The 17972-nt window shown below is 51.0% G+C and overlaps 2 protein-coding genes across 2 annotated transcripts; one reads left to right on the top strand and one right to left on the bottom strand.

The window, feature by feature from the left end:
* Window positions 1–252: 252 nt before the first annotated feature.
* LOC125946355 (uncharacterized) lies at window positions 253–10009 on the bottom strand. The gene is made up of 5 exons (XM_049669169.1): window positions 9949–10009; window positions 9244–9300; window positions 7932–8090; window positions 3289–3390; window positions 253–315 (listed from the first exon to the last, which is right to left on the bottom strand). Exons 1-5 carry the CDS (start codon window positions 9955–9957, stop codon window positions 253–255), a joined length of 390 nt encoding a protein of 129 aa, XP_049525126.1. The 5' UTR covers window positions 9958–10009.
* A 2610-nt stretch (window positions 10010–12619) lies between these two features.
* On the top strand, window positions 12620–14248 carry LOC125946354 (uncharacterized). The gene has a single exon (XM_049669168.1). It carries the CDS (start codon window positions 12620–12622, stop codon window positions 14246–14248), a length of 1629 nt encoding a protein of 542 aa, XP_049525125.1.
* The last annotated feature ends 3724 nt before the right edge of the window (window positions 14249–17972 follow it).

The raw sequence follows: 17972 nt of genomic DNA, 5'->3' as shown, positions 1-17972 counted from the left end.
TCTCAAGAGATTGGTATTACGATTAGCACGCTGATACGCTGTTTTGTTACTTGTCATATCAGGCATGAGAATTCAAAGAATAGCGTGTGATAGAGCCATACACTGTGCAACATTTAGTTAAATTAGATGTACAAATGAGCAGAAAATAATTACACGCAGAGAGAAACGACGCGTAATAAGATATTAATAAGAATAGTTTAAGATGAACAGCTATATTTAGTACCGCATTTCAGATGGCGCCCTAAAACAGCGCTAGAGAGTTTTAACAAAAATTGCCAAGACGCCCATGATGAATCCTTCGACAATGCCAAGGACCTGGAAAGGAAAAAGATATACTGAAAAGAAGGACTGCATATATACGCGTACATTCATCGCCGCCATATAATCATGAGTTCTAAATTATCCCTGTCTTGTTATTTAAACCTAGTCGACAAGGAACGTTACTATGGTCATTTGAATTAATCAAAGAAAACTACGAAATAATACGCAGCGCCTGCTATGCACCATTTTTCCGTGATTTCACCAGCTCAAAAGAGACGCTGGTCACACAGCCCGAACGAAGGTGGCATAAAACGCGGACACTAAGTGAAAAAAAAAAAGCACTCGCCACCTTATGTGCCACTTGAACTGACAGAATCGATTAAAACCTTTCTCACACCAAGATGGTAGAGAACGCAACATATCTTTTCTTGGTATTACATAATTTCCTGTCCACTGGACGATAGTCCAACATAGCAATACATCATGTTCGCAATCTCACGATAAGCTGTAAACAATGGTTCTACATTTGTGCCCGCGGACCATTTGCGCTGTGCAAGTTCTCTTTTATTTGTTTGCGCAGAACATGTAACACCGAATGATTGGCCGAGTAATTTTTTTTTCATTTGCACTGGAGTTTCAAGATCACCGTCTTGTCAGGATCGCGAGGCGCATGTTAGGCCTTCTAGCCCTTTAACTGCCACTACCGAGATAACTCGTGAAACCACCCACGCGCACCCCCTGCTACTCGCGAGTATACTCGTGTTGCTCTTTAAACTTACTCCCTGCCACTCCCGAGACAACTCGTGCAAAAAAAAAAAAAAATGCGTTCATGTCCCGCCATCTATGGAGAGGTAACATAAACACCAAACTTCAGGCAGGGCCGCCAGGCGGCCGTGCTTCAGGGTTGGAGCGGGCGGCGCCGGAACGGACGGGCGCGCGCAGAGACCGTCGAAGGTGAGGGAGGAGGGCGGCAGAGATGCGCATTTGGCCTTGGCTACGCCGTCGCTTTGGTGGCTCCCCTTGCCCTCCTTCTCAACTCCCTCGTAACTCCCCCACCTTCGACTGTCACCGTGCGCGCCCGCCGTTCCGGCGCCTGCTCCCGCCTGGCCGGCGCCAGCTTAGCCCGCTCCCTGAAGTTTCGTTTTCTGCTGTTATCGGGAAGTTAGGCGGACTGGGCCTCCGCCGTTGCTTCTCCCTGCGCCGCAGCCGCAGCGTTGGCTGAGACGTCGGCTTGTACACGCGTGTTCCGGCTCGACGTTTCACCGTCGTGAGTAAAATTTCCGCCGCGTTTTTGTTTCGTTTTCCTTTTCTCCGTTTAGCGTTGATCGGTCTCTCCTAAGCTTTTGCTCTATGGCGGTGTCGGAGCAATGCCGGTCGGAGGCGCCGCCGTGTAATTTGGTGCGCTGCTGAAGGCATTGTCGGGGCACCGTATGTTCGAATGAACCGTTGCAAATGCTTTCGCGTTGGAATTACCGGGCCTTTTTGCCCATAGGAATACGCATAACTTTGGCGGGACCACAGCGTCAGTTCGAATTAAGGGTGTTAGAAATAACGAGATTCGACTGTATCTTTACATGTCCTGTGGACTATCATGTTGCATTACTACCATGAAATTTCCAATAAACCAATATGAAAAAAAATGCCCGGCAGGGGGTGAGGAGCAGTCAGAAAAAAAACGGCAGTGAAACGGCTAGGAAGGGTTATCAAAAGGTTCTGGTCATAACCTTGAAATAAATAAATAAAAACTTCATTTCACTTTGTAGTTTTTAAGCCTTCTCTACGTAGTTGATATTCAAATTCAAATAATTCTCTGAGCGGTTTTCTTTTGCAGAAGTTTCCAGACTTATGAGAAAATACTGCTTGACCTATTGGACGCCTTCATCTGTATCATAAAATCATTCACCCCGCAGTATATTTCTTTTCTTTTCTTGAAACAAGAAATAGTCCCTTGATGCGAGTTTGGAAGAGCAGTGTGGATGGAGCAATAGTTCATAGCCACATTATGTGGCTTCCACTGCAGCAGCTTGAGATGAGTGATGCAGTGCATTATCACCGAGAAGACAGACGCCTTTCGAGAGCTTTAGAGCATCTCGTAATTTATTCAATAGTGAGCAGTAATGTGTACTGCAGATATTCAGACCTCAATTATAGTGGTTTGTCGGGAACACTCCACGACAATCCCAGAATACCGATATCATGACCTTCCCTGCAGAGATTATCACGTTGAATTTTCGGACGGAGGAGAATTAGAGTGTTTTCACCTTTTCTTATCTGTTTAGTCTCTGAACCACTGAGGCAAATGCGGCACTCGACCATAGTTACCAAACGACAAAAACAATCTTCGTTGTCGTGGTCCAAAATAGTTAGTATCCGCCTTGTCATGTCGCATTGTGTTTGCCTGGACACAGGAGTTAGCAGTCGACTTACCCAACGCGCAGGCCCTTTAGACATATGCAGTTTGTCGTGAATTATGTTCCACACAATACTATATCTTATGCCTGTTTAATGCATGAGCATTTGATAGGTAACTCGTCGATGTTGCGTAACGAAATCTACCCCTTTCTTCACTGTGGCCGCATCATCATTGAAAGAAGTTTGCCCTACACTAGGCTCATCAGCGACATACACGTGACCAGTTCCGAAGTATTTTTCCACCTCCTAACACTGACATACGACGGATAATCATCCCCATAGACAGCCTTCATTTCATCATCGATTCGCTGGACGGTATAGCCCTTCAAACGTAGAAACTTTGTAACGTTGGGACGAGCCAGAATATTCTATATCATTCGGGATACTAACTTCTACCAGCATCCGCAAAAATATAAACTACATATTAGCATAGTATTTTCACAATTATGTGCTTATACTTCAATGATTATAATGGCAAAAATTAATTCACGTAGCTTTAATAATTAAATATCGAAATCTTTTGTTACCCCAAAAATACGAGTACACATCAGTTTTACTTTAGAGCTAGAATGACTGCATCCGTGGTCAGTATACCTTAAGGAATAAAATACTCACACCGATGGCCATCGTAAGCAAGTGCTGGGCTGAAGTATTGGACACGGAGAGTACTCCACTGATGAGGAACATCAGCGCACCGCTGCCGTAGTACGTCACAAGCTGTGAAGAGCAGCATGAAGAAATCAGTGCGCATAGTTGGGTAGTGTTGGTTTCGAACTACCGCAGTGCCTAGCTGCTGAATGAATTTTAATCAGTGCTAGCATCACAAAGTGCTAGCATCAACATTGTATGTCAATTTATCAATAAGAAAACTTATTCTCCTTTATTGCTTTAAGTTATGTTACACCATGCTATTGCTATTGAGAAACGTAACAATGGCTCACTAACGATGCCGCCATAACTATAGAGTGTCCGCGGATTTACTCTTGAGTCGTGTGAAGTTTTTGTCATAACACGCACGCCGCCTATGCTGACCTACATCATCATCATCATCATATTTATATGTCTACTGCAGGAAAAAGTCCTCTCCCAGCGTTCGCCAATTACCACCGTCTTGCGCTATAGCTAATTCCAACTTGCACCTGCAAATGTACTAATTTTATCACCCCCATCTAATTTTTTGCTGCCCTCGACTGCGTTTCCCTTTCCTTGGCACCTATTCTATAACTATAATGCTCCACCGGTTATCTGCCACATGAATAGCGTGGCCTGCCTAACTCTTTTTTCTCATAATGACAAATAGAATAGCAGCTATCCCTGTTTGCTCTCTGATCCACACGGCTCTCTTCCTGCCTCTTAACGTTACGCCTAACATTTCTTGTTCCATCACCCTTTGCGCGACTCTTAACTTGTTCTAAAGCTTCTTTGTTAACCTCCAAGTTTCTGCCCCATATGTTAGCACCGGTAGAATGCAACGATTGTACACTTTCTTTTCAACGACAGTGGTAAGCTCCCAGTCAGGATCTGGTAATGTCTGTCGTATGTACTACAACATATTTTTATTATTCTGCAAATTTCCTTCTCGTAGTCATGGTCCTCTGTGAGTAATTGACCTGGATAAACGTACTCCTGTACAGACACTAGAGGCTGACTGGCGATCATGAATTCTTGACAGACATATGTGATATTAAAGATTACAGCGTAACCACTTCCTGATGTCTAAGGTGTAAGGCTTATTCAATAGTTATACATTCATGGGACGTCCGCAGATTACTATGGGACATGCTTTAGAATAATGTGGGTATAGAAAATGGATGCTCTTAGCAAACGAAATTAAACATATATTTGTGTTTGTAAATGTCAAAGTAAAAACACCAATAAAGCCGATCAAAAAGCGTCGTAGAAACCTGTACTTGCCGCATTTGGTGTATTTTGATATTTGACATACGTATTTTTATGCGTGCTTATTTTGCGACTACAAGTGTCATAATAATGCGGCAAGAAAAGTGCCGTTATTTTGATGCCATTAGTGAAGGGTTTCTTTATGCAACTATGAAGTATACCACATGACTCAAAGTTGAGAAGTTACGTTGTCAATATAGGAAACCTCAGATGAATGCTTGAAATATTTCTTCTGCATTGCCACACTATCTTGGAGCGGGTATGTTGTCGCTCTATCTAGTCATAAGCATATGCATGGTTTGCGAACTTTGCGAATGAACTCACGTAATCCTGTAAAAGCGCGCGCCATGAGAAAGTTTGTCTCACTACCAGGGCATGCAACATTCTCTGATAACCGTAGTGCACATATTTCGTTAAACGTATCTCACGGTGCCCGACAAAAACTGTCGGATCTTGTAGCTGAGCAAAATAAGCGATACTTATACCATGAAAACAAGACTTATCGCGTTAACAATTATTATTTTGCTGCCATACTAATTCGAGCTTTAAAAGGCTAAAGACGCGACATAGCTTCATTATGGCATCAAAGGTGCACTGAACCCACTGCAGTGGCGCAGCAGTAATGGATTTCTGGCGCACAGCAATGCCTCGCGGGTTCGACTGCCGGTCGCAGGCGGACACATTGCAATGGAGGCTGAATGCAAAATGGCTGCGCTGTTCTTAGAGTGAACGGTATAGGGAGAGAAACGTGGTGGGAAAGGCAGGGAGGTTAACCGGAAAAGATTCCGGTTTGCTACCATGCGCTGGGGGAAGGGGAAATGAAAGGCGGAAAGAATAGGGAAGAGAAAAAGCAGTCACGAAAAACAGAATTCAAGGAATTAAAAAAATGGGACGTTGGAAACGTCTGTGACAACTATCGCCTGTCAGATGGTCCACTCGATCGCAAGAAATCACATCATCTGACCCTACGGGGAACCAGGGTGGGATGCGAAACCATTGCGGGGGGAGGGGGGGGGGGGGGTGCGCATCGAGTTTCCGTTTCGTTTCACTTGGCAACACAGCCCAATGAAAGTTAGAGTGAGAGAATGTATTGAGAAGACAGGAGACGTTTGTACGGGGTTGTTTTCGTTTGATGTGTGCGTCGATCGCCGCGTCGTCGGAAACGTTCCTGGGTAGGCATTGCACGAGTTCCTGCACTTCGATCGTAACGTTCACGACTTGCCCCGACGCTGAAGTTCGTTCTGGGCGCTCCCGGCCTTGCTCAGGTTGTTGTCGAACCAAAGCCGGTCGCACACGTTGCAGCTGTGCCCGAAGCTCCGTACGCTACAACCCCGGCTTCCCGAGCCTTCCTCTGCTCCGCGGCGGTGGCGCTGCCGCTGCAACTAGCGCCGACGTTGACGTTGTTCATGGCATTTCGCACATCGTTGCACAGAGAGAGAATGACGGAAGCACAGCGAACGCGCGCTTTATACTGCGCCGCGACACTTGCGCAGCCTACCGGCATACCCTTAGAGAGAGAGGTAGAGAGTGAGAGAGTGAGAGAGAGAGAATTATACGCAATGATTTGCTGTGCCGGACCTGTGGCGGAGAGGGGGAGAGGGAAGGAGGAGAGCGCATACCTGCTTAAGAGAGGAGAATGAGGGAGAGTTGCGCACGCGCAGTATGGGTGCGGACGCCGCAAACGGACACTGCCCCGAGCATAAGATGCTCTCGCATCTAAAACTTCAGGAGTGCCGTGACTGACTTGTTGTGTGACGACTGTATGGGCCGGCGTTCCAGGACTGTCTGCTCCGAAAGCGGTCGGTCGTCAAGACGCGCCAGCGCGGTCGCGAGTGGCTGCCTATGTGCGCTGTAATGGGGACAGTGACACAGTACGTGCTGGATTGTTTCCTCGTCGTCGCAGTGGTCTCATACAGCACTATCCTCCCATCCGATGCGGAAATCAAACGACTTTGTAAATGCGACACCAAGCCACAATCGGCAAAGTACCGTTGTTTCGGGTCGGGATAGTCCAGGTGGAGGTCTAAGCCGAAGACAGGGGTCCAGTCGATGCAGACGTGTGTGTTGCAAACTAGGTGTGTTCCACAACGATTGTGTGGCATTGTTTGCAAGCACTCGAAGTTTCGCTGCTGCATCTGTTCTTGACAGCGGGTTCCTGTGCGCCGTCTTCATGAGCAGATCGAGCAGCTTCATCGGCATATTCGTTGCCCATTACGCCACAGTGGCTAGGGAGCCACTCAAGGGTGACGTCGTGTCCTTGCTCGACGAGGCGGTGAAGGAGCTCCCGGATTTCAAGGACTAGTCGTTTGTAGGGTCCACGGCCTAAGGCGGAAAGCAAGCAATATAGAGCTACCTTGGAGTCACTGAAAACACTCCATTTGTTAGGTGGTTCCTCACGAATTATGCGAAGTGCGCTACGAAGAGCAGCAGGCTCCGCGGCGGTCGATATCGTCTGGTGTGATGTCTTGAACTTCAAGGTGGAGACTTTCGCAGGAAAAAACACTGATCCTGCGAGCGCAGGTGGTCAAAGTTATCCCAGAGTCCTTCACTGTGGCGTCACTCATGCAGCCTGTTTAAATGTTTAAGCTCACTCACTCGCTCCCTCTATCCCTCCCACCCTCCTTAACTTCACTTCACTCACTCACTCACTCAATTGATCTATCGGTCAGTCGTTAAGTCATGGGTGAGTTGGGGAGGCTAGACTAGAGCACTGCACGGGCGCGGGCTTACCCGAAAGCCCGGGGCCGGGTAGGGCATTCACGGGCTCGGGCCGGGCTCGGGCACGGCATGTGCTTTGTGACCCGGGCCCAGGCCGGGCTCGGTTTTTTTCACGCGGGCCCGGGCCGGGCTCGAACTTTCTGGTGGTGTGCATGTAACGCGCGTCGAGTTATCCTCGCGCGTCTCGACTATGCAAAACATGTTTTTCTCGGTCTCGGACCGGGTTCGGGCCGGTTTCGAGCCGGGCTCGGGCCGGGCTCGGGCCGGGCTCGGGCCGGGCTCGGGCCTAAGATAAAGGGGTGGCGGGCCGGGCGGGTAACGTAGATTATTTCCGGGCCCGGGCTGGGCCCGGGTCTCGGCATAAAACTTTTGATCGGGCTCGGGCGGGCAACCCAACGTAAGAACGTGCCCGGGCCCGGCCCGGGCTGAAAAAATCGGCCAGTGCAGTGCTCTAGGCTAGACCACCTGGCCCCACGACGCTTGACTACGGCCCTAGAACTGCAAGTGCGCCGTATCGGCCACGCTCAGGAGCCCAAGCCCACCCCCGTTACCACCACCGACATCATTAAGCCTAACATGCTGGAAGTGCCATTTATTAAAAAAAAAAAAGCTATTTTGGCCCTCGCTCACCCGATACTCACAAACATTCTGGTAGGATCCATGTCGCCCATGAGGCCGTGCAAAATCATGAACGCACCGTTGAGCATGTAGGCAAAGCCCAGGTAGTGCAGCATGTGAAAGGGCCCGTGTATGTAGAACCTTCCCGCGTTCAGCATCAAAAGTATCGCGAACGCCATGATCTGCCGAGCGGAAAATTATGACATTAAAGAAGGCGATTTAACTTCGTTGTTTTGATTCATGAGGCAACGCTATTCAATGCGAGCTTTTAAAGAAAGGACAGCCTATTGCTCTCAGAAATTTGGACGACAGGTCCCTTCTGTAATCGCTGACATCTCCAACGGCGCAGAGGTAATTGCCACGTAATCATTGCTTATTGTTGTTTGAAGATGCGAAGCTATTACTCACTAAGACATTTTACTGGTGACCACAACATCTTCACCACTAATATCTGTCTGCCGTTTACTTTCGCCTCAGAAATCATCCTGCATCGCTTTGCTTTTTGCCATTTGCTCTAATAAGCCTCAGAAACCCTACTTGTGCTGGCCTTAGGCCGTGTGTGTTATGCAGCATCAGGAAATTGTCAGCCGTTGCCTTTAAAATACGCACAGAATAGTCACCATTTCGTTCATGCGTGACGCACTGTTCATGCCAAGATTGCAAGTTGCGCGTTTGGCTCATTGCTTACGACGCCCTCTCACCTTCGTAATACAGCAGCGGCGTGAGTTCGGTTGTCAATGGCGGCGGTGAAAGCCATTCTTCTTTTATCATCTTCTCACGGTGAGGTCAGTATTACGTAAGTGTACGTCATCCACGTGCGCAAACCAATCCACTAGCACCTATTTGGATACGCAATCCTCGTTTTCCATGTCAAATACAGCTCTTCATGGTAGCATAGTGTATTTCAGCTTTAAAGCGACACGCATTCGCATTCGGTATTGTGAAGTTATCGAAGTTGAAGGTGCATAAACATTTACAATGCAAACCTAAGAAACTTTGGTAAATCTGATAATATGCTGTTCACAAACATTATACGCCTATGGAGATTGAATTTGTTTCTTTGTTGAGTGCCATGTAAAGACTTTTCCATACACAAACCAGACCGCACGCGACGAAATCTCGCTGCGAATAGCACAGTGATTCCCCAAGGAATCGTTGATAGTACAAAACGGGAGTGTTCGCAAAGCTTCTGCCTCAACAGCTAAGTGATCGGATACCTCAGGGCATAAAATGGTGCCTCTATCATGCCCTAATAAAACTGCCGCACGCAATGGGCCTTGGTTTTATTGCTTCCTGTTAAATGGGCAAATATGCTGAAAGCAATGTAACACTCACGGTGGTAATGGCAGCTGCCGAGCCTTTTCTGGTCTTGAAGTAAGCATTTGAAGCTCCCTGGCAAAAGTAATGAATTGGAAACGGTGTTTAGGAAAGCAATCACCACAAAACACAACAGAATTGGACGTGCAGCCATGTCGGTAGAATAGAATGCACGTAAATAACCCGTTATACTTTGATATACAGCCTGCAAAACAGTCGGGACTTTGAAGGTCAGCGCGGTGAGCAATAAGGTGTCACGTAGATCGCGCTACCGCTGCATTGATGCTCTACCTGAAGTTGGTGGGTCATTGGCAAACAAGCGAACTTGAGCCGGGATATGCAAAAACATCAATGACATATGTCTGCATACCGGAGGATTAAAACAAACATGATCAGGTTCTTTTCCGAATCCTGAGAAATCTAGGATTCGAAAAGCCATCAAGGTAACCCTATTTCAAAATTCTCCACTAATTAGTAGAGCTGATCTGTTTGTTAAAGTAGGCACGTTCTCAGCCATCAAGCGTTTCACTCCGTAATTTCTAAGCATGTGAATGGCACTACATCTGCTATCGCAACATCAGCTGTGAAACTAAGTAGACGCGATAAATACGCATGCATAGAAAGCAAATATAATATGCTACCAGAAGATAAAATGTCTGTTATTTAGTGAAAATAACTCATGATTTGAAAAGAGAAGATCAACTTAGGCCCATAAGATGTTACCTTTCCCATTTTCGATGCCGTGTTGCTGCTTCTTTCTTTTCTTCGTCTTGAGCCGGAATTTGCTTGCTTGCTTGCTTGCTTGCTTGCTTTCTATGCCATGGCGCATACCCACCACGGGGGATTGGCCAAGAAGCCGGAAGTTAAACAGGTGGGTTGAAATTATTCAATGAAACTAACTGATGTTAGACCCGTATGTTATTTTATCTTATAGGGTATCATGTGCTTTTTTGAAGGAGATCAAGGTAGAAAGTAATGAATTTCAATCAGTTTAATTGGAATTTTCGAAATTAATAAATAATCCATCAGTAAATTAACGTAAATTGGAATTTTGTAAAATAATAAATAATATATCAGTAATTTAACTAGGTATTCTTGTGTCACCAAGGAACTCGCATACGGCCCTGCATACGTTCCTGTGGCTAAAACCCAGTGTATATGCCCCGAAGGATAGAATATTTTCAGTGTTCATAGCGATGCCTAATTTTCGGAACGGAATTTCGAAGTATTTCTTTCTCTGGATTGCGAATCGGCGGCAGTTTAATAAATAATGATCAATGGTTTCAGGTTCTTTGCAGAAATGACATAGAGGGGACATCGCCAGACCAGACCTCTGTAGATAAAAATTTAGGAGTGGAATACAGCATCGTAATTTTGTAATCGAGATTTCCAATTTATGTGTGGGACCCCATTGATTATCCCAAGGGTAAAGCAAATGCTTTAAGTCTATGATTTGGAATGTCTGTTTTGCAGAGTAAATTAAGGGACATAGTTTTCTAAACCTAGCCGCGGTGATATAACCAGAATTCGGCAGAACATGCATGACTGGTCCATGTAGGGATGTACGTGCGAGTGCGTCGGTCATTTCATTTAAAAACAAGCCATGGTGACCTGGTACCCATATTAACCCGACGTAAGGTCGAAGGGATTAACCTTTCTAGTTCGTTCAAAACTGTATTGGCTGAGAATGAGGTGACTGCTGTGCATATTGGTGGCACAGTATGCCCTGTTTTCCTCGTGTTCTATCACTTTTATTGCGATAGCAATTATATGGACACTCAAAAGCAGATTTCTGCCGTCGGCGTTGCCGTCGCCGTCGCCGTCGCCGGCCCCGTGAGGTTCCGTATGACGTCATTTGGAGAAGAAATCGTCGCCGCGCGCCGAACGCTGTATGTGCGAGTGAAAGGGCGCGAGGGGAGCGTCTTTCACGGGGAGTGAACGCAGGGCGGAGAACGAACGCGCGTTCTGCGCCGTGCTCGCTTAAGGGCTGCAGAAGTAGGCGTCTCTTTTCTCCTTTACAATGACCATATATGTAGAGCAAACGTGCCTTCTTCCGACGCGCGAGAGGCCGTGTGGGAGGGGGAGGGAAGGGAGGCGACGTTTGGCTGCGGCACGAAGTGCCTATTTATATCAGAGGCTCCGGCAACAGTCACCAACGCCGCACGCATTTTGAGCGAACGCGGGCAAAACGCCGATGGCGTCGACAACAGTTCTGCGTGTTGCCGATGCTGCTGCATGTCCAAGTTTATACAGCTAATATCATTACTCCGTATAGCTCTCTACAAGTTTGCTATCGCAATTGATGGTTCGCCTTTCAGGTGAAACTGCGACAACTTTTTTCAGGTGCAAACGCATGATAAACGCTGACCTTGGGCATGGACAGAAGCGAGGAAATGTGTAGGGATATACAGGGTGTTTCATTTTAGCTGCACCAAATTTTTTAATATTGCCTGTGGCAGATAGCACAATTATAATCCTTGATCTAAACTACTCGATGAGGCAGCCATTACTTCCACGAGAAATCAAAACGCCTAATTGAATAATTACCATAATTACGCTAATTATTTTTCTAATTAATTATTTTACGGCACACCTTTCTACCTACGAATTATAGCCGCTGAGTTCGCAAGGCGTATCCACTTGGAACGAATTCTCAGGACTGAACCAGTTTCGAGATAATAATTTTGAAAGTGTCTCACGAAATGCATGGGCGTTCCAGTCACGGCCGCTGGATAAAAAGTTGTCGCAGTTTCACCTGGAGAGCTTGTGGGGATTATGGAAACCGATAATTCCGCACGTCCAGAGGCGCGCCAGGAGACGCGAGTAGAGCAGACGCTCCTTGCACGGTTCTCCCGCTCGGGAAGGCCAGGCGGCTTCCCGGCGGCGCGAGCTCACTCCCTCCCGTCGAACCGGTCACATACGTAGACCGTCACGTGGCCGCGGAGTCCCGCGCCCATTGGACCGAGCCCAGAACAAGGCGGGGCGGTCGCGAGCGGCGCGACCGGCGCACGCCGGGGACGAGGGAGACGACTGCGAGCCGCGACGAAGGACGGAGCTCAGGTAACCATCTTGTTCCCTTCCTTTGTCGTGCCCTACCTTGTTCGACCACGCTCGACCCCGACAAACGTCGAGGTCGACTCTATAGCCTGCTTCCAAGCGAATTCCCCCTGGAGCAATAAACCCTGTTTGTACTTGTTACACTATCGTGCGTTGTCGTGTTTCTGCCAGTCCTGATACCGCCGAACCCCGGTAGTACAGGGCAAGCACAAGGGAGTTGGCCGTCAAGCCTAAGCCTTAGGGACAAAGGCGTCTTGAGAGAACCCGGAGTTACAACTGGCGCCCAACGTGAATTCTCGCTTGCAGACGCAATCGAGCAGCCGGCTCCCACTACACGATGACGAGCCCACAGTACGAACTGAACGATCTCATGGAGTTGGCCGAAATCTGCAGTCAAGCCAGGGAAAACTCAGGCCTGGCTGCAGCGGCCGTGTCACCCACAAACGTGGGCCGTGAAAGCACGTACAACATTCCCATAAACCCTACAAATGTAGGAGTGCCCAACCCCGCGCACCTCACCAACACACCGGCACATGTCGGCGAGCTACCGAATCTATTCTCGTCACTCGGCGAAATATTGGTTCCCTCCGTGCGCGCCGTAAACATAACGGATTACGGCGGCGGTTCCCAGAGACCTGTTTCGAACGGCGAAGGATCTCTCGCCGCCACACGCGTCCCCAGAACGTCGGAAAGTTTCGGCGTGCATTACCTAGGGCTCAACTCAGACGAGGTTGTACCCACAACAACAGCACGCGCCCCGGGCGCAGCCGCCCCGGCCACCTTGGGCGCGCACCCAGTCTGGCCAAACGGCACAATTACTTCGGCTCTCGGTCGCGCAGCGAGATCACCACGCGTCACGGAGCCCGATAGTGACCCGTTCCCAGTAAACACAGGGACCTCCGCAATCGGGCCGGACAGTTTCGGAGGTTCCAATAGCGGAGGAAAACCTGCAGACGCGGCAAATCCCGTGCACTTTCTGGCGAGCGCTTTGCAGCAGGTGTTGCAAACCGCAATTTCACCCGGGCCTCGTATCGGAGTCCCGATACCGACGTACAGTGGCTACGGCGATCAAATGAGCGCCAACGTTTTTCTACTGGCGTTACGACAGTACGAGCAAGCGACTGGCATGCGCGAGAGCGCGGTGTTGGAGAGAGTTCTCCCGGTTGCTCTAGTCGGCCAGGCCGCCCGGTGGTACCGTTTGGTAGGCCACACGGCGAGCACCATGGACGAGTTTCGTAGGCTGTTCAGAGACGAATTCCTCCCGTATGACTACCGACTGCAGATGCGGAGGGAGTTGGAACTACGCACACAGGCCCCGGACGAATCGCTGGTGGAATACGTTCGGGCGATGCAGGAGCTTTTCGAGTATGCTGATCCGAGCGCTTCGAACACGGAGCGAGTGGAGCGGGTAATTCGACAAAGCCACCCTACCTTTGCACTTTATCTGCGGAGTTCACGCTGCAGAGACCTGAACGAGCTGGCCGCAGAATCACGCAGGGTGCAAGCCGAAATCTCGGCAGCCCGCGCGTACCGACCACCGCCGCCGCCATCGGAGTCCTTGGAACCAAGCTGCGCTTGGCACGGCAGCGGGCGCACGAACAGCGAGCACGCTGCGATGCCGGGTCGGTCCGCAGGTGCAACGGCGCCGTTCGAAATATCGGACCGCGCCCTCGATCCCTACGCTTGCGGGTGGAGGACCGCGCAGGCAATACAGTCAAAAGGCTGGTGCAGCGCACAACATCACGCCCGATCAGACGATTACAGGCCAGTGCCGAAACTAGGCAGATCCGCTAGAAACGCGATCACGGATGGCCGTCCTCAGCCCGATGCTTGGAGATCGGCGGAGCAGCCCGGCATAGCACAACCCACGACGCGGAATACCGTACGGTGTTTCAACTGCGCCCAGACGGGACACATCGCGCGTGAGTGCCCTAACCAGCAGGGAAACGAGACGGGCCGCCGGTAACAGTGCCGGCGGCCAAGGCAACGGCCCGCGAGGCAAGCACCATCGCGGCATCTTCTGTCTTTCGAGTCGGAGCGCAGAACAACGGGAATGCCCCCTTCATAGACCTCGCAATCGCGGGGACTAAGTTCAAAGCATTACTCGATACCGGGGCAAGCGCATCGATGATCGGAGACGAGGCCGTCTCCCACCTTGCGCAGAGAGGGGTCAAGTTGCGGCAGCGAAAACTACCTCTCCAATTGGCGTGCGGAGAGGCCTGCTCGAACGGCGGCGTGCGACTCGTCGTGCGCTGGAATCAGCGGCGGCAGAGGCAGCGATTCATTCATCTGGCTGGCCTCGCGGTCCCAGTAATCCTCGGCCGAGATTTCTTAGCGAAGAGTGGCATTGTAATCGATTTCGGCAACGGTGGTTACCGGGAAAACCCGTTGGCGCCGCTCACGCCTTTCGCCGCACCGGCAGTCGCCGAAGTGGAAAGGAGGAATCTTTTCGGCGAGAGCAACGCGCCTCGCGAGCGGCCGGAACCGCTGGCGGCGACTTGTCAACACGGATTTTCGCCGAGACCGGAACAGAAAATGTGCGATCTCCTGGCGGACGCCGAGGATCTGACGGAGCGCGAGCGAGACCGCGTCTTATCGTTGTTAAACGACTTCGATGAGATGTTCACAGACCGCCCAGGATGCACGAAGCTGGTGCAACACCGCATCGAGACGGGCGACGCGCAGCCTTGGAAATCCAACCCTAGACCGGTCAGCCCTGCCAAACGGGAGGCAATTGACGCGGCGCTACAGGAGCTGCTCGATGCGGGTATCGTACGGCGGTCCACGAGCCCCTGGGGTTTCCCAGTCGTGCTCGTTCCCAAAAAGGATGGCAGTTCCCGTCTTTGTGTGGATTACCGGCGACTAAATACGGTCACGAAGAAGGATGCGTATCCCTTCCCAAGAGTGGACGAGATAGTTTCCAACCTCGGTGGAGCGAAGTACTTCTCGACGTTGGATGCTAGCAAAGGCTATCTCCAAGTAGAGATGCGACCAGGCGACGAGTGCAAGACGGCATTTACTTGTCACAGGGGCCTCTACGAATTCGTACGGATGCCCTTCGGTCTCTCCGGAAGTCCGAGCACGTTTCAACGGCTGATAGACCGCGTACTCGGGGACGCCAAATGGCACCACGCGCTCGCCTATCTCGACGATATCGTCGTATACTCGCACACCTTCGAAGAGCACTTGGATCATCTTCGAGACGTCCTGGGAAAACTCCGGGCGGCCGGCCTCACACTCAACCCCGCCAAGGCGCAAATCTGCAGAACAGAAGTGAGCCTACTCGGTTACCGGGTGGAACGAGGGCAGGTGTCCCCAGACCCGGAAAAACTTCGAGCAATCGTCGAGTTTCCAGAACCGCAAGACGTGAGTGGTGTACGCCGTTTTCTTGGGATGGTAGGCTACTACCGACAGTTCATTCTCAATTGCGTACGCATGCAAGCCCCCTTGACAAAGTTGTTGAAAAAGGGCATGGCTTGGGAGTGGGGGCCGGAGCAACGGGGAAACCTTCCGCCATCTCGCGCAGGCCATCGCAGACACAGCCTCATTGAAGTTACCAGACCTAAACAGGCCCTTCGTGATCCAGACAGACGCCTGCGATTTCGGAATTGGCGCAGTACTCCTTCAGGCGGAAGAGACTGAGCTTCGCCCGGTGGCATTCGCGAGCCGCGCGATGACCCCGGCGGAGCGCAACTATTCAGTGACGGAGAAAGAATGTTTGGCAGTCATCTATGCACTCCGAAAATTCGAGATGTACGTAGAGGGAACGAGGTTCACGGTCGAGACCGATCATATGGCCTTGACGTGGCTGACCCGCCTCCGTGAGCCGAGCGGGAGGCTTGCGCGTTGGGCCCTGACCTTACAGCGCTTCGAGTTTGAAATCCGCTATCGCAAAGGAACCACAAACGTGGTCGCCGATGTGCTGTCACGGGCGCCGGTGAGAGACGCGCCGCCGGCCGGCCGCGAGGAGGAGGAGGGGGCGGCCGAGCCGCTCTCATCGAAGGGAAGCCGGGGAGAGGGGAAAACCCCGCCGGCACAAACCCAAGAGCACGTGCATCTCGTTGGGGTGAGACCGCCCCTCGAGATTGCGTTCAGCAGAGATCAGCTCATCAGCGCTCAAAAGGACGACGCTCACTGTCAAAACCTGGTCGCCAGCCTCAGAGAAGAGACGGACCCGGGGAGACGAGTCGGAGAGCACCCAAAACCCGCCTGTACGACGGGGGGCGCGGACTCGGACGGTGAGCTGGAGAACTATCTGCTTGATGGGGACGGGGCTCTGTTGAAATACGTGCCAGGCAAAGAAGACTCAAACGAGAGATTCAAAGCCGTCATCCCACGCCAGCTCAGACGAGCGGCATTGCAGCATTACCACGACACAGATGGCCATGGGAGCGCATCAAAGACATGGAAGAAACTGTGTCGGTTCGCAACCTGGCCGGGCATGAAGCGTGATGTATGTAAATACGTGCAAACCTGCCACGTTTGCCAAGCAAGGAAGCCGAGAGGCGGGAAGCCGCCCGGCTTGTTACAACCGATTGTGAGCACGAAGCCATGGGAACTCGTGGCGTGCGACTTGATCGGACCGCTGCCGCGCAGTAAGAGAGGGCACAAATTTGTGCTAGTCATCACTTGCCACTTCAGTGGAATCGCTGAACTGTACCCACTACGAGCAGCGACAACGAAGGAGGTCCTGAAAAAACTATCGGAGACCTTCTGTCGCTATGGGTTCCCCGAGCGACTGATCACCGACAATGCATCGTATTTCACGTCGAAAATCTTCGGAGATACATGCGCAGCGATGGGTGTCCGGCAGGTGAAGACAACGTGCTACCATCCTCAGTCGAACGTGACGGAGCGCCGGAATCGAGATGTGAAGCCACTACTTGGGGCATACGCCCAAGCACACAACGACTGGGACGAGCACCTAGATGCGATCTCCTTCGCCCTAAGAACGAGTGAAAACCGTTCGACGGGTTTCACGCCAGCTTTTCTGATGTTCGGGAGGGATCTCCAGACACCGACGGACAAAATCTTGGCCAAACGGACAGACACACCCGGAGCAAAAACAGCAATCGCCGAATATGCCCGGCAAATGCGTGATCGCCTGGCAAACGCCGTGATAGAAGCAAGTAGCAACCGTGAAGGGGCAAGGGCGAGTCAAAAGGCCGCCTACGACCGGGCGCACCGGGACATGGAATTCCAAACGGGGGACCTGGTCCTGAAACGCAATCACGCACTCAGCGACGCGAGCACCGGGTTTGCCGCGGGTTTAGCACCCAAATGGGTGGGACCCTTCGAAGTGGCAGAGAAATTCTCGCGACTAAACTACCAACTAAGAGACCTGAACACAGGTCGTATCAGCGCCAAAACGCACGTCGGGGAGCTGAAGCGTTACTTCCGTAGGGAAGACACTGAGGAAGCGGCTGCCCCGGAGACGCGTAACCGCACATCGAGCGCTACACACCGCTACAACACCAGAAGCCAACGAGGGAGCGGCCGGCGGTGAGAGAGAGAGAGAGAAAGTGTGTAGGGAGGCAGCGAAAGCGCTCTTCCTCAAGACTAGTTCCCCAGTCAACCGGCAGGGAGCGCTGAGCTCTCGACTACCCCGGATGTCCCCTGAGCCACAGGGATTTCTCAGAAGCCTCTCTGCCCTCTCTACCCTCGCCCTGGCCTTCGCCTTCCTCTCGCCC

Source organism: Dermacentor silvarum, chromosome 6, assembly GCF_013339745.2.
Source record: "Dermacentor silvarum isolate Dsil-2018 chromosome 6, BIME_Dsil_1.4, whole genome shotgun sequence".
Lineage (NCBI taxonomy): Eukaryota > Metazoa > Arthropoda > Arachnida > Ixodida > Ixodidae > Dermacentor > Dermacentor silvarum.
The sequence above is the reverse complement of the archived record's forward strand: the minus strand, read 5'-3'. Positions and strand labels throughout refer to the sequence as shown.

Excerpts from the sequence above, each read along its gene's own strand:
- LOC125946355 (XM_049669169.1), bottom strand. Across the intron at positions 3,391-7,931 it reads TGGATCCTACCAGAATGTTT|CTTGTGACGTACTACGGCAG; the intron begins GTGAGTATCGGG and ends TGCTCTTCACAG. Across the intron at positions 316-3,288 it reads TGCTTACGATGGCCATCGGT|GTCCTTGGCATTGTCGAAGG; the intron begins GTGAGTATTTTA and ends TTTCCTTTCCAG.
- LOC125946354 (XM_049669168.1), top strand. The coding sequence starts at position 12,620 with ATGACGAGCCCACAGTACGAACTGAACGATCTCATGGAGTTGGCCGAA.